This window comes from Octodon degus, unplaced genomic scaffold, assembly GCF_000260255.1.
Source record: "Octodon degus isolate 3935 unplaced genomic scaffold, OctDeg1.0 scaffold00420, whole genome shotgun sequence".
Lineage (NCBI taxonomy): Eukaryota > Metazoa > Chordata > Mammalia > Rodentia > Octodontidae > Octodon > Octodon degus.
In genome coordinates, this window is record NW_004524996.1 from 242942 (window position 1) to 258010 (window position 15069).

Consider the following 15069-nt stretch of genomic DNA (forward strand, 5'->3'; position numbering starts at 1 on the left):
TACTACATACATAAAGAAAATTTCATGAAAAGATAACTTTAGGGATTTCAATTGAGGGGGGAGTAGCAAGGGAATTAATCTACAGAATCACTAGATAAATAAAAGAGCCTGAAAGGAGTAAGGTGAGGTTAATAAAAGCTCAGGAACATTTGGACATTATAGAGCAGTTGTAGGAACATGCCTGTTTTAGTACAGAACCTTCTGAGTCCATGCTCTGTCCCATTGTGGGGCCAGGGCATGTAGTATAAGACCACACTGCTGCAATAGTCAAAGCCAAGGTACATGGTTCTGACATACTTGTTCCCTTTGATCTTTTGCCCTCATGATATTTTGGATTGAACCTTAGAACTTTATCCTGAATTATTTCCTCAATCATACTTTAATTTTTATTTTAAGACAATGTCTCACTGAGTCACTAAATTTCCCAGGCTGGGCTCAAAATTGTGATCTTTCAGTCTCAGCCTCAAAAAGTGTTGAGATTATAGACTTTGTTATGGTTTGTGTCTAGTTGTCCCCCAAAGCCTCATGCCATTATGGGGCAGAGACTTCTAGAGTTTGACACTAACTCAGGAACCACTCTGATTAAGGGTCTTACTACTGCTGGGATTATGAGTGTGAGTACTATACTGAATCTTGGGGTAGATAGCCAGATCTTAACATAAGAGAGGCAAAGTGAGAGATTTCTGCTCTGTTGGATTTTGTTGCTCCTACTCTTCCCTCTTGCTCTTTGCTGCTGCCATGAAATGTTGTTATCTGACCTGTGCCACTCTGAGCCATCTGAGTATGTAGTGAAAACTCCAGTAACAGGGAGCTAAATAAACCTTTCCTTTCTTCATTTTGGATATTGAGTATGTTTCCCAGCAATGATGGAAGAGTAACTGAGACAGGCTTGTAGTAAAACACATGGTTCTTCCCTTATATATATATCTTTAAACACATATAATTGTAGTATTTTTCTTGGCATGGGGTTTATTTTTCGGTTTTTTTCCATAATTTTATTGAGAAACAAATAGCAATGAGACAGTTTAAAATCAAATTGGTACGACAGTTTCAGTAATTAACACATTGCATATTTTCTTCCTAGTGGTTATTTGCTGTACAAGATGAAGACATGATATCCTATTTACAAACACCATTAGAACAAATACCTCTACTCATTAAGAGAGTGCAACTATGTCTGTATCCTATTTTGAATACACAGATAAAAAGTGGACATTCGTCTGTATGCCCTTTTTTCTTTAGTTGCATTATTGGAATACTATAGGTTTCTTAACTCAGCAAAAATATTCTAAAAGAGTCCAGTAGTCCATAACAGTATTGGGTCTTCTGCTTCACTGGCAATGGCAGAAATTGTTGATCTGAGTTCCCTACAGCTCAACATAACAACATGGTTTTACTTCTTATGCTTTGTTTTTATACTTTTGTGCTGGATGGTTAAGACCAAAGTAAAGCAAGACCTATGCAACAAGAGTTGTAGCTTTTGGATCTGATAAGGTCAGTGAAATCCCCTCAGGATTTATCCTCAGATCCTATACCTCAGATTGTAGATCCTTTGTCAGTGTCAGCCATGTGGATGAGTCACGGCCATTGCTTGGCCAATGTAAGCACATATAATTTATATGTTAAAGAATTCATGCATTTAAATTGTATACTGTAATGTTTTTTATATATTCACTGAGTTGTAATTCCACCATCAGAAGTTTTAGAAAAAATAAAAATTTAGACCTTACGAAATAAATTGCATGTCTAATTTTTTAATAAAGCTAGATCGCAAGTACTGTGGTGGTACTGACTGATCACTTTTTAATGTGCTAAAACTGTTTCAATTGCAATTTTAAGTAAGAAAAATTAGAATACAAAGAAAATTGTGTGATATTCACAGCACTGTTTTAAGTGTTTAACATACTGACTATGTAAGTTTCATAGTCTGTGTTGGTGACTATGGAAATCCCTATAGTCATTACTCAGAAACCTGAAAGTTGAAATCCCATTCAACCCAGCACTTTCCCACTTCTGTCTCTTCTTGAAAACATTAAAGACACGTAATAATAATGATAAACACATATCCATGTTTTTAATAGCACAATTCATAACAGCTATAACATGGATGCAACCAATATGTCCATCAAGAAATGGATAAAGAAAATGTGGTGTTTGAATAAAATGCAGTTCTACATGAGTCATTTGTAGAAAAATGAATGTGCTTTGAAATCATAATGTTAAGCTAAATAAGTTATTCACACAAGCTCAAATGTCTCATGATTTCTTTCCTGTAAGAAACCTAAACTACAGGTACATTAAAGAATAACATAAAGATAATAATGGGAAAAGAGAGATAGATTTTCTTATACATAAAGAAGACTAAGAGATGGAGGTAATTAAAACAGGGGACAGGAAGAGGAATAATAGGAAATAATGTATGTCATGTACCAATTCGCTACAATAAATATAATCATGTAATACAAGCACAAACTAAAAACTTTTCTCTTGTTTTAGAGAAATAAACAAATAAACATTTTTTTTATTTTTAACTTTGGAAGCAATTTTAAAGACAAAAGTTTCAAAAAGGAACACAAAGAGAATACTGTGTCCTTTTTAGTCAAATTTACATATTGGTAATTTTATGCCTCATTTGCCGTGTGAAATACCTTCATACACATGCTTGGCTTTTTAACAGTTTAAGAATACTTAATATATTAGGTCCCTAGTGGACCCCTAAATACCTGTGTATTTTCTATAATTGGTATCACTTACTCAGTATACTTACCAACTTCAGTGAGTTTAGAATTACTAAATTCACTGAACTCTACTTTTTATTAAATATACTCTTCGTCTGCCAATTCCTCCACTTCATGATTTATGCTATCATCAGATAATGTATTTAGTTACCATTTGTCTTTAGCTAGCTTGCTTGCATTTGCTTTTCTTCTCTGTTCTTCTCCTTTCTTTTTTCCTAACTTTATTTAATCTGAAATATTTCCATGGCCTCCCTCTGTCTTTTAAGACAATATATTTTTTTTGCTCTTTTTTAATATAGCCTTGTTCATTTCAGGTTTGCCCTGTATCTCTTCATGGTTAGATCCAAATTGTATGTTACTGTGTGGGTGATATTGTCTACTTTCCCAACTTATCACCTCTGTAAATGCTTGATAGTCCTCTGTCCCGTGCAGTGACACTCATTTTGATTATCCTGCAAAATGTCTGATTTCGTCACTATTTACTTTTTCCCTCTCTCATAATTAGTAAGTAGCCTCTTGAGAAGCACGAAATATTTTTCTTCCTCCCTTCTGACTTATTCTCACTTTTGATTCTTGTCTGATCTAATTTTTATCTGGTCACCAGGATAAAATAATGATCCACTGCTTGAACTCTATTTTCCTTACAAGTCAGTCCTTGGCATTCTAATGCAAAGAGTTTTCTTCTCCATCCCACTTAGTGAACTACTCATTATTGGTATAAAATCTTTTTTTCAGAATCTAATCTTATTTCTTTTTTATTTTTAATTAATTTTATTGAGAAACAAACAGCAAAGAGACAGTTTCAACACCGATTAGTAGGAGAGTTTCAATAATACATTGCAGATTGTGGTCTTTGCAGTGGTTATTCATAGTACAAGATACAGACATAATATCTTGCCCAAACACTGTTAGTACAAACATTCCTTCTCAATGAATTAAGAGAAAGTAGCTTTATATCTATACTATTTTGTATACACAAATACAAAATAGTCCTTCATTTTTATCCCCTTCTTTTGCTTAGTTTTGTCAGAGATGGGTATTCCATTTCCATTAAAATATTGTAGGTGTGTGAATTCACCAAAATAATCCAATACAGTGCAATGGTCCATCATTGTAGTGGATTATCCGTAGGACAAGCAATGTCAGAAGTTGTTGACTTGAGCCTTTAACAGCTCAACATATAAATATGGCTTTATGTTTTATACCTCATTTTTATATTTTTCAGCTGGATGATAAAGACCAAGATAAAGCAAGAACTATATAACAGGAAATGTAACTTTTGGATATGATAAGTCAGTCAAATCCCATGAGGATTTACCCTGAAACCTTGTACTGCAGTTTGTGGATCCTTTGAGAGAGTCAGCTATGTGGATGAGTCACGATCATTGATTGACCAATTTGCTCTCTGTGAAAGCATGACAGAAAGTTTTCTCTCCATGTGACTCTCTTTAGGCATCCTCTACATCAACAACCACCTTCCTATTTGGTCCCATAATCTCTTTGATCAGAAAATTTGGGCCACAACAGAGTTACAGGATGTTATAGTACAGGTTCTCTTATGTCCTGAGTCTTCACAGACCTTGAATGGTTAGGCCAAAATCTTGGCTGTCCTTGCAGCCCTTCTTTTTCTCTAATTTTTGGTCTGTAAACTTAAGTTATTAATCCTCCAGAAGAGAAGCGTAATGGTATTATTACCCTATGACATAGACAGTTATGCTAAACCATGCTATCTGTCTGAATATCAAACATCTTAGACATAACATGGAACAGGTATTTTCCCTCAACTATTTATATATTAATGTTTGAATCCATACAGAATTTAAGAAGAAAAACAGAAAGAGATAAAAAATATTTTTTAAATTGTTGTAAATAATTGCATACATTTACACAGAAATTTAGAAATCTGACCATATACAGCATTTTAGCAGGAAAGTCCTGTGACATATTTTTGTCTCTTGTTTTCATTTATAAACTCTCTTTTTTAAAAACAAATATTTACTTCAGAGACAGTATAGCACTAATTGATATGACATGACAAGTACTGTGTGTTTAGAAGACCAGAATGACAAGTATTCAAAGCAGGCCCCTAGTATTACCCATCGCTATCCTCAGTGCAGGTGCTTAGTTCACAGGTATGAGCATATATACTTAGTCAGGGTGAGAATCCTACTAATTAACTACTAGTTTCAACAACTTTCCAAAGATTCTCAGAATCATTGCTTTAACCAGCTTGTGCATACAAATGTATGGCTTTGCCCCTGTCATGTTTCCTAGCTCTTCTCCTTGCCCTCTCTTTACTGTTTAATATTTAAGTTCCTGCTTTCCTTTTACATGTGTTATACCTTTCTATTTTTATTTCTTCTTTTGAGTTGTTACTCTAGGGAGACTACAGGAGTACATATCATGTACACAATCAGAAAAAAAAGATTTATTTTTAAATTCTTTACTATTGGGGTAGTTCAATTAAAAACATGTAGAGCTTTCATAAGTGCTTGTGGTTCTCTATTTAAAAGGAAGATTTCAACATTAGATTTTTATCTTCTCAAGTGGAATAGGCCTTATATAAAACAATGTGAATATAGACCCTGAAGGAGGAGCTTCAGCCACCAGAATCGAGATATTTAGAGACACAGCTGTCCATGAAGCAACATGGATTCATAGGATTTAGTCACTGGCTAAAGGGAGAACCACTATGGCAGCAGGGCATTTGTAAACAAGAAACACACTTCCAACAACCCAAGAAGGAGAGTACAGAACTGTCCTAAAGACAAGAATTCAGTACACAGATATATACCTCCATGACCTCCACCCCTAGTGCAGGTGGTTCTAGTGCGATTTATGCAGACTACCCAGAGCAGTGGTAGGAAACTATACCAACTCTTAGATTGAATTCCTGCACTCGACAGAATTTGTTAATTTGGACCAATAAATGCCACATGCATAAATTATGTTTAAAATGATGGAGAAGAGAGATAGATTCAATCATACTGAACATGCACAATAATATAAAACATATTTAGAACACCAAGGTAAGGAGGCTATAATGAAGCAAGAGACATCAGGTAGGTTTAGTACATGGTGGACATGCTCTATTACTGCTTACTACATTGCTTCACCATGTCCATGGTCAAATTGAGCTGCATGGATTATTTCTTCTGCACCAGATTTTCAGCTCTCACTCTAACAGGATGGCTCCTAGCATGAGAGCAGGGAATAATGCTCATCTGATGCACAATCTTACGGATGAAATTAAATCCATGGCACTGATAATTCTCTCACTGGGAACCCAGGTTTCTGATGCTGTACTGGCCAGTACCACATCCTCTAGTCCCCACCTTATACACTTGAGTTAGACTTGTGGGGAGGAACAGGTGATTTGCTCTGAATCATCAGGAGAAATCACTGATTCTCACACAGCCACATAGAAGATGTCATCAGGGGAGGTACTGGGAAATGGGCACTTTCTTAGAAAACTACCCATGATGTAGGCTTTAAAAAGACAGTAGAAAACATAGTCACTCAGCTGATTCCTCCCTGTTCCTGTGTTGAGGAATAAAAAGCAGAAAGGACGCAGATTCACAAACTCAGACATGAGAAGGCTGCTTGAGAAGATGCAGCTGCTCTTGCTTCTGTTGGCCTTCTCTCTACTGCACAAGACAAAGACAGGTAAGTTACCATCTCCAACCCTAAGATCCCCAAATCCAATCCAAAGAGGACATGGGTACCCTGCCACTCTACACAGCCCTAAATCTTGGATCTACCTGGATTGCTCTGAACCTAAACTCCAATCCCACAAGAGAACCCAAATTTTACACTCAATAGGGTAACAAGGCTGTTCTCAACAAGAGCTAGGGGGCACTATCCCTTCTCTAGTACCAACTTTTATCATCTTGGAAGTGGGTTTTGCTCAAAATGTATGCAAATGGTGAGAGGTTACAGGAGAAAATGTCAAATACCCCTACGAAGAGCATCATAGGCATATCTTCTGTGTCTGGGAGGTGAAAGGTGGAACCCTCATTAGTTGTTTGGCAGAGGTGTCCACAGATCAGTAAACCCATAATTAATGGAATCACTGTCTTCAAAACTCTAATTAAGGGTCTGGTGAGATGGCTCAGTGGTCTAAAACACCTACTTAGAACAAGCTTAGCAAAGCACAGGGACCACGGTTCAATCCCCCAGCCCCACATGCCAGCCAGTCGCGCCCCCTGGTGGGCTGAGCTGGCCACACACACACACACACACACACACACACACACACACACACAAATAAATTTAAAAAAAACTCTAATTAATGTTTAATTGTTTGATCAGTTTTACAGGCATATACCTGATCATCTCAGAATTAAACTTTATGATTATCACATGTATTGTAAAACCATTGTTAATGTCCTGTGTTGTTTTGAAATTCTGTATCATTTTTAATGTTTTATGTTGCTTTGTTTTTGTTTGTGTTCTTGTTGCTTGATTTTCTTTCTCTGCTATTTAAATTTTTTTTTTTTTTACAAAATAAAGAAAACTTAGGAGAGGAATCATGCATATTCTCTGGGATTTTACTGTCCCCAGATAGATAAGTTCATATCCAACTGCATGGAGAAATAAGATTTTGAGACCAAGACCTGATTTCCCACCCTATGCAGAAAAATATGAGACTCCTCTCTTCACTGTCTGCCCAACAGCATTAGATCCCACATGGAAAATGCCCAGTAGTTGTGGAGCCAAGTAGAAGCTCAAGCAGTGCCTCAGTGGCTGCAGAGAAACTGACATTTCTTCCAGGGGAGATCATCGGGGGACATGAAGCCAAACCCCATTCCCGTCCCTACATGGCCTTCGTGGAGTTTAGGTATACTGGTGTATACGAAATCTGTGGTGGCATCCTGATACATGAGAATTTTGTCCTAACAGCTGCTCACTGTTTCAACAGGTGAGGAATAAAAAACTGTGCAGAGTCTCAGGCAAATGCTTCTCAGAGTCCCTTCCTTTGAGGAAATCACTGTCCACCTGGAAGCACATAAACAGGAGCCTCATTTTCGGGAGAGAAAGGGCCATCAAACACCCAAGGGAAGACAACCTAGTTGACACCCAGGGAATTGCTGACGTAGTAAAGACAAGGAGAAATGAGCCCCATGTATTAAGACCTAGGAACAAGCCTTCACATAACAATGCAAAATAAAGGAGTTTTATATTCTTGTGGAGGTAACTGACCACTTAGTACTTCTGGCACCCTGGGTTCAAGTTTGTAGAATGTGTTACTAAGAAGAAGAAGACACAGTCACCCAGCTGGGTGGTCCTCCTCTCATGTGGATCATAAACATGTACTTCCTATAACCTATTACCTACAGCTCTGGGTATGAGTCCTCTCAGGCTCCACATTCCTTAACTCACTGTACTTTCCTGCAGAACTCTAGCATCAGAGTACAAAAGCACAATTGTCTATCTGGGTGTGCACAACATCACAAAAAAAGAAGAGACTCAGCAGCTCAGACTTGTGCAAAGACGTGTCCCACACCCAAAATTCAGGTTTAAGAAGTTGAGCAATGACATCATGCTGCTGCAGGTAAAGCACAGCTCTCAGCTTCTCTTTCTCTTCTCATACTGTGTTGCTCCTCCTTCTGGGACCCTTCACCTTCCCTCTTTGCCTTCATGTCCTCCAGTGTCCAATCCCAGAAGATACAGGTAGATCTGAGCTGTCTTACTTCTTTCCCATCAGCTGGAGGGAAAGGCCATTCTGACTAAAGAGGTGCAGATTCTAAAGTTGCCCAAGGAAATATCCCAGGTAATGCCAGGAACTGTGTGCCAGGTGGCTGGATGGGGAATGTTGGCCCAAAGTGGAAAACATGCAGACACACTGCACGAAGTGGAGATGACAGTACAAGATGATAAGGAGTGTAAAATCCGCTGGCCTGATTACAATAGTGCTATGCATATGTGTGCTGGGGACCCAAAGATTCAAAAAGCCTCCTTTAAGGTAAGACTGGACATTTATCACCCTTGGCTTTCAGGGAAAGGTATTTTTGTGAAAAACATAGACAAGGAAACCCAAACAGCAGGGTTTCCTCAGCTTCTAGGCTGTGTATTTCTTCCTGAAGAGAAAAAGGGAGCAGCCTGAGATGGGAGGTAACAGACTTCTACCATTTCATGAAGTGGACTCTGGTGAAAAGCGATTTTCTGGAATAATGAATTTGCAACACACTGATTGAGTTTATTCACACCCTAGTCATTAGAAACCATTCCTTAAGTAGGCAATAATTATAAGAAATTGGCTTCTTAGAACCAAGTTATCCTCTTGGTCAGTGGACTCTTCCTCCTTGTTCCAAGTCTGACCCACTCATCTGGTTCCATGTCTTTAAACTATAGCCTGAAGCCAATGGTCTCATAGAACTTTGCAGGATGAGGTCACAGGACATGGGGCAAGGACAAAAGCTGACCCAAGTGTAAGATAAATCAGCAATACTCTCCACAGTTAGAGCTTCATTGCTAAGGGAACAGAGCCTATCCTTGTGTCTCATCTCTCACCAGAGGACTAGAAGTAGTACTGTGAGACTGGTTTGAGATATCTGAAGGGACAAGTACATGAAGTGCACTGCCTCAAAGCTTCACTCTCTACTTACAGGGTGACTCTGGAGGCCCCTTCATGTGTAATAATGTGCTTCAGGCCATTGTCTGCACTGGAACAGAAGATGGGCAACCTCCACGTGCCTACACCAAACTCTCACCTTATCTAGACTGGATAGAGAGCACCATAAAACATCTCTTACTGCAGGGAGCAAATGAAGTCCCCTCTCTGAGCAACCATCTTTCCTGGATCTGAGATTGTAATAGCTCTAGAGCAGACACCAGCTACTAAATAAATGTCACATCACAGTAAGAAGATTCGTTTCTGGTTTGTTCATTTGGTTTCCTTCACAGAGACCAACTCCATGCAAAACAAGCGAGTGAAGCAATTGCGCTGATTTTGGGCCCCTAACATTATGCTCCTCTTAATACCTTCAAATATCCTCTCCAAGCTGACAACCAGTTACCTCTAACTTGCTTTAGTTTCTTACATCCTTCCCTTTTACAAAACTGAAAGCTAAACAACATCAGAACAAAATTTACATAGCATTTCTCCTGGGTCGCAGGGTGGACATGTGATTTTTTCATGAGTTACGTGGCTTAAGGAGGAAGGGATCATTTGTGCTGGAGACCTGTAATGCATATGTTAGGTTACCACTCTGCAATCATACTGAATAGAAGGGGCTCTTCCTTAGTACGACATTTCTCTCCCACAGTTTTAGCGATAAGAGGCTGTGGAGTATATCTTGAAGGACTCTTCATTCTCATCAGAAATTAGATTCCTTCCCATTTCTCCTCTAACTCCCTGACTAACATAGTTTACAACCACCACGCTGCCCATTCTGCTTGTCTCTTCTCCTAGTTGTTACAATCCATGAACTCCTATACTCATTAGGCCACAATAATTTAATGTTCCTATTTCAAATTCCTCACCTACAATATCCATGACCACATGTGACTACATGCAAAGTACACAGAAGGCAAGGCTGGTGATATCAGAACCCATTGCCTCAACTCTCATTTGGGTAGGGCCTCTCACTCCTGGGAACCCTTATATGCTCCAAGCCCTTTAGTCACTGGGCCACTTAACCAATTTTACCCTTTCCCTGATGATCACTACAGGCATAACAAGTAAGTCTCTGGGTACACATGGGATATACCAGTGTTTTACCTTACAAAGGGCTTCTTTCTGCAGAATTAGTGAAACCATACTTGTTTCCATGAATAAGCAAACTAGTCCTCCCTGAGTGTTTACTAACTGCTTGGTCTTAAGGATCAACATAGTAATAGAGCCCAGGGAAACTGGAAGTGGAAAAAAATTTCCAAATTTGGACTGTCCTCCAGATTGCTCCAAAAGGCCTGGACCTATACTGGAAATCTGTAGAAATAAAACACCTTAGTTTTCCTCTTGTGTGCAGGTTCTACCAATATTATCACATAACACTCCAGAAGTGCATGAAATATACAAATTACATCATTCTGGTGCATGTCAGACACACTTTTCTATTGCCATTGTAATTCTAATACACAGTCATGCCTTCCAGTGGGAGCTGTCTTTTCCTTCTTGTCATCTTGGAAATCACAATATCTAGGCCCAGAAGGGGTAGAACCAGTGCCATAAGCTAATCTGGACCCCTTTGCCTTTTCCCTGTCAGCTGGAATGAAAGTCAGGCAGAGTAAAGCTGTGCAGCCCCTTAGACTGAAGGAGGACATGACACAGGGGAAGCCAGGGGACACACGGACAGCTAGATGAAAATAACCCCATGAAGCCCTAGGGCAACTACACAAAAGGGGTTGAGAATACAGTGCCAAATAACTGAAATGCACTATAAAAACAGAATCAAGTGGATGAGGAACTCATTAGCGAGTATTAGTATCCTACTGTAAAGGCCAGGATTGGATGTATTATTCATGAGAGACAAAATTATAGGAATTACACAGCATATATTAATTTTGCCAGCTACAGTGTGCTTCTACTTCCCATCTATGAAAACACAAAAGGTCAAGTTCTTTGTTCTCTACCAGTTTTTATATAGTTTCTTTGTTGCTGTAATAATTGGGTAGAAATGTGTGTTCCCCTATATCCTATAGGCAGAGGGATTTATGGCTAAGCATGGGCAAATAATCTGGCCCTTACTGCATGTAATTTGTCTTGTCTCCTCATCTGCTTCTTTTTGCACATTTTTGACATGGCAAGTGAAGAAGTGATGAGTTGGGTAATTTACTTAAGGCTAAAAGGGAAGGTGATCCATCCCAGATGTCTTCTATGTAAATATTTTAAGCAGGGATCAAACTCAACTGAATTCTGCCTCAGACTCTCTTACTTCTAAGGTGATTGGTATTATGCTAGACACCATCTCTTACATTCCCCACTCTCAGACATATTTTTCTTTCTATGAAATGTAATGTCTCTCTGAAGATGGCAGCATATCCCTTATTTCATATTCAGGGTTGTCTAATTTCCATTGGATTTGCCTGCAAAAAAATGCTCCACGTTTGGGGCATTAACTAATTGAACAGACAGGGCACTGCAGTAAACAGGACTACTGGGAAAATTACTGGACTGATTATTCCCATTATGAGAAAGCTTAACGTGGGTCACCAGTTAAAGAGGAATCATACAACTTTGGCAGTCATAGTCATACCATCTTTTTCTCTCTTCAGCATCATGGTCTAGTTTTTCTAGGGTCTCCATGATGAATTCTGACTTGTTGGCATACAAACAGCACTCTCTCCCTATAGCTACATAGAGACCTTAATAATTCATGAACACCAAATTAAGCCCCCTTTATGTTATTTTATTAATTTTATTGAGAAACAAATAGCAATGAGACAGTTTCAAAACAGGTTAGCAGAACAGTTACAATGATTAATACGTCGCATATTGTTGTCTTCGTAGCAGTCATTCATAGTACAAGATGCAGAGATGCTATCCTGTCCAAACACTATTAGTACAAATCATTCTTCTCATTGAAATGAGAGAAAGTAGCTGTATATCTATACTAAGTATTTTGTATATATGGATGCAAAATGGTCCTTCATTTTTTTGATGTTAGTTATTGATTTATTATAATAAAAAGTGCAAAAACTTTCCTGCATTTGGGCTAAGGGTACTGGTCAGTGATAAAGTATTCACCATGCATAAAACCACAGGTTCAATACCTAACAGAAGAAAAAAAACATAACTGCTGTATCTGGAGTGCACTATCTTTCTCAAAATGAATTCAAACTAATTCACCAAAGGTGTTTTTCTTTTTAAATTACATAAAGGCTATAAATTGGGCATGGTATCACATGCCTATAATCCCAGCAGTCTAAGAGGTAGAGGCAAAAGGATGGCAATTCGAGCCCAGCCTGACAACCACACAGCAAGAACCTGCCTTCTCTCTCACACACAAACACACATACACACAAGGTGAAGGTGGAGCTCAGTGTAAAGGCTCTGGGTCCAACCCCCAAGACAGGACATGGAGAGCTGGGAGGAGGTATACTTAGGTACAGGAGAGCTCAAGTATTTTTGAAGTTGATATAGGAAAGCTACCTGGTATACAGCAAACCATATTCATTTAACACACAAAACATCCTTTACTTTTACTATGTATCCTTATTTCTTTGACAATCATTTAGGAAATAAAATAATACAAGGTATAGGGAGTGACTTGTGGTATGTTGTTTGTATAACATGTGCAAACTCTGGACTGGAACCCCAGTACTATAAGAAAAACATCTAGGTATGTGGACTAAAAGCTACCTTAAGCCCAATAAAGAAAAAGACTTCTGCTTTAAAAAAAAAAACATTTCTTTTAATCTTTTTGTCTTTTTGAGATGGGTATTACCATGCAGGTCAGCTAGCTTCAAACTCACAGAGATCCTCTTGCCTCAGCTTTCCTGAGTACTGAGATCATCAGCATGCACTACCACAACCAGCTTAATACTTTTGTCTTTATACAGTTATTAAAATTTATTTTAATGCTTAAAAGAAGCATATGCAACTGTAGAGGTTAATAGCACAGCAATATGACCCTATATTTAGCGTATTTCAGTGATATGTTCTTTTAAAATTCCATACCAAACAGATTTAACACAGCAAAAACAAAAGCTCTTTTCCTTTGAACATCAACTTTTAAAATACAAGAACTTTTTAAAAACTTCCTGAAAAATTTACAAACCTTACAAAAGGGATGCATATACAGTACTTCAGAAGACACTGGGTGTAGTCATTTCCAGGTTTAGGTGAATGTAATGAAGTAATCCCTATAAAACTTTATCTAGAAAATACACACAAGGTAGCTACCAGCTGCTACTTCTCATAACTTGGTATCTTTTCACTCTCTGGGTATTATAAAAATACTGTTTTCTAAAACCTTTAAATGGGAAGAACATCTCTAAGATCATAAAGAGAACCCTAAAAATAATAAATATAACAGAAAAGTGCAACAGAGCTACTAAAACCAAAACAGGAGCAGCATTCCACCCACAGTCTCAACTAAAATCTGGCTAACTGCCAACTCAACTTCATCTGAGCTTTTGACTTTTTAAAATGCCAATGCTGTCAAGCCTCTTTTGATAATCTAAAACACAGACCTAAATTAATTAATACATGACTTAGAAATTGATTTATTTGAATACAGGCACTAGACTGATTTGCAGTAAACTTGGGGATCAGAGATAAAATCAGCACATTTTCTTTCATTTTAAGTACTCACTACCTGACTGAGTGTGGTGGGGCATGCCTGTAATCCCACCTCTTGAGAGGTTGTAAATAGGTGGATCACTATGAGTCCAATCTAGTAGTAAGTCCCTGAACACCCTGTAAACCCTTCCCCAAAATACAAAAAAAGTACTCACTACTAAATAACACAACTAAAAACCATTTCTGAGTAGGAGAGGCACATGGATAAGGCTTATTTGGGGGTTACCATGAAAAAGCTGCTCCACTTATCTAATCTAACTAAGGGGAACTGCATTTTTTAAAAAGTCCACAATATTGTAATTTTGCATTAATTGAAATTTCTAAAACATAATATTTTGTGGGGTGGAACATACAGGACATATTTTCCTAAGAAAATGGTATACTAACTAATTTTTTGTTAAATCTCACACCCACATATGTAGCTTATTTCAGAAGAGTCAATGGGTAAGAAATGATTAGATTCAACTTCTACTTCAATAAAGGTCCAAATGTTGGGAATTAAATGATCTACTGCTCGCCAAAAATCCACAAAATATTCACACCAGACAGACCAAGATTAGCTCTCCCAAGCATTCCTGACTCTTTCGTCTTTATGATGTAGAGAAACATTAACAATGTATGAAACATATTATTTCTGCCCTTTGGAAGATTGTACACATGTCTCTGGTAGATGAGCTCATAGTGTGGGGGGTTGATGGCACTCTGATAAATGCAGAAAACATTCTCATTTGTAACATCTGGCTTACTTGGGGTCTGAACAAAATGCTGAGATGTAAATGTTTTTCCATCAGGATACTTAGGGTGTGGAGGTAACCTGGAATCGAGGTAGGTACCAAATACGTGCATGATGATTGCAGAATCAGTTGGCAGGTCAGTGTCCCATTTTCGTCCTTTGAAGTCTCCACCTCTGTTCCATCGAAATGAGCTCATGCAGCCACCCTGAGAAAGTTCTTTGATCCTTTCAAACAAGTACTCTTGATTTGGTGTGAGGTCTAGATACTGCACAATTGCATTCAAAGTTGGAATGAGAGGGGCTTTGACCAGGGCAGCCTGTTTCAAGCTGGTAATACTAGCTTCTCCTATCTG

General features: G+C 38.2%; 2 protein-coding genes across 2 annotated transcripts in view; one reads left to right on the forward strand and one right to left on the reverse strand.

Moving 5' to 3' along the window:
• The first annotated feature begins 6328 nt into the window (after nt 1–6328).
• On the forward strand, nt 6329–9546 carry LOC101590083 (granzyme B-like). The gene is made up of 5 exons (XM_012513296.1): nt 6329–6404; nt 7512–7659; nt 8136–8292; nt 8446–8703; nt 9349–9546. The coding sequence occupies exons 1-5, from the start codon at nt 6329–6331 to the stop codon at nt 9544–9546; spliced, it is 837 nt and encodes a 278-aa protein (XP_012368750.1).
• Nucleotides 9547–14458: 4912 nt separating this feature from the next.
• LOC101590474 (transmembrane protein 209-like) overlaps nt 14459–15069 on the reverse strand; it is a 1727-nt gene continuing 1116 nt past the window's right edge. The window contains 1 exon segment of the mRNA XM_023708633.1: nt 14459–15066. Coding sequence (XP_023564401.1) covers nt 14491–15066 — 576 coding nt within the window. The 3' untranslated portion in view covers nt 14459–14490.

Excerpts from the sequence above, each read along its gene's own strand:
- LOC101590083 (XM_012513296.1), top strand. The coding sequence starts at position 6,329 with ATGAGAAGGCTGCTTGAGAAGATGCAGCTGCTCTTGCTTCTGTTGGCC. Across the intron at positions 7,660-8,135 it reads GCTGCTCACTGTTTCAACAG|AACTCTAGCATCAGAGTACA; the intron begins GTGAGGAATAAA and ends ACTTTCCTGCAG. Across the intron at positions 8,293-8,445 it reads ATGACATCATGCTGCTGCAG|CTGGAGGGAAAGGCCATTCT; the intron begins GTAAAGCACAGC and ends CTTTCCCATCAG.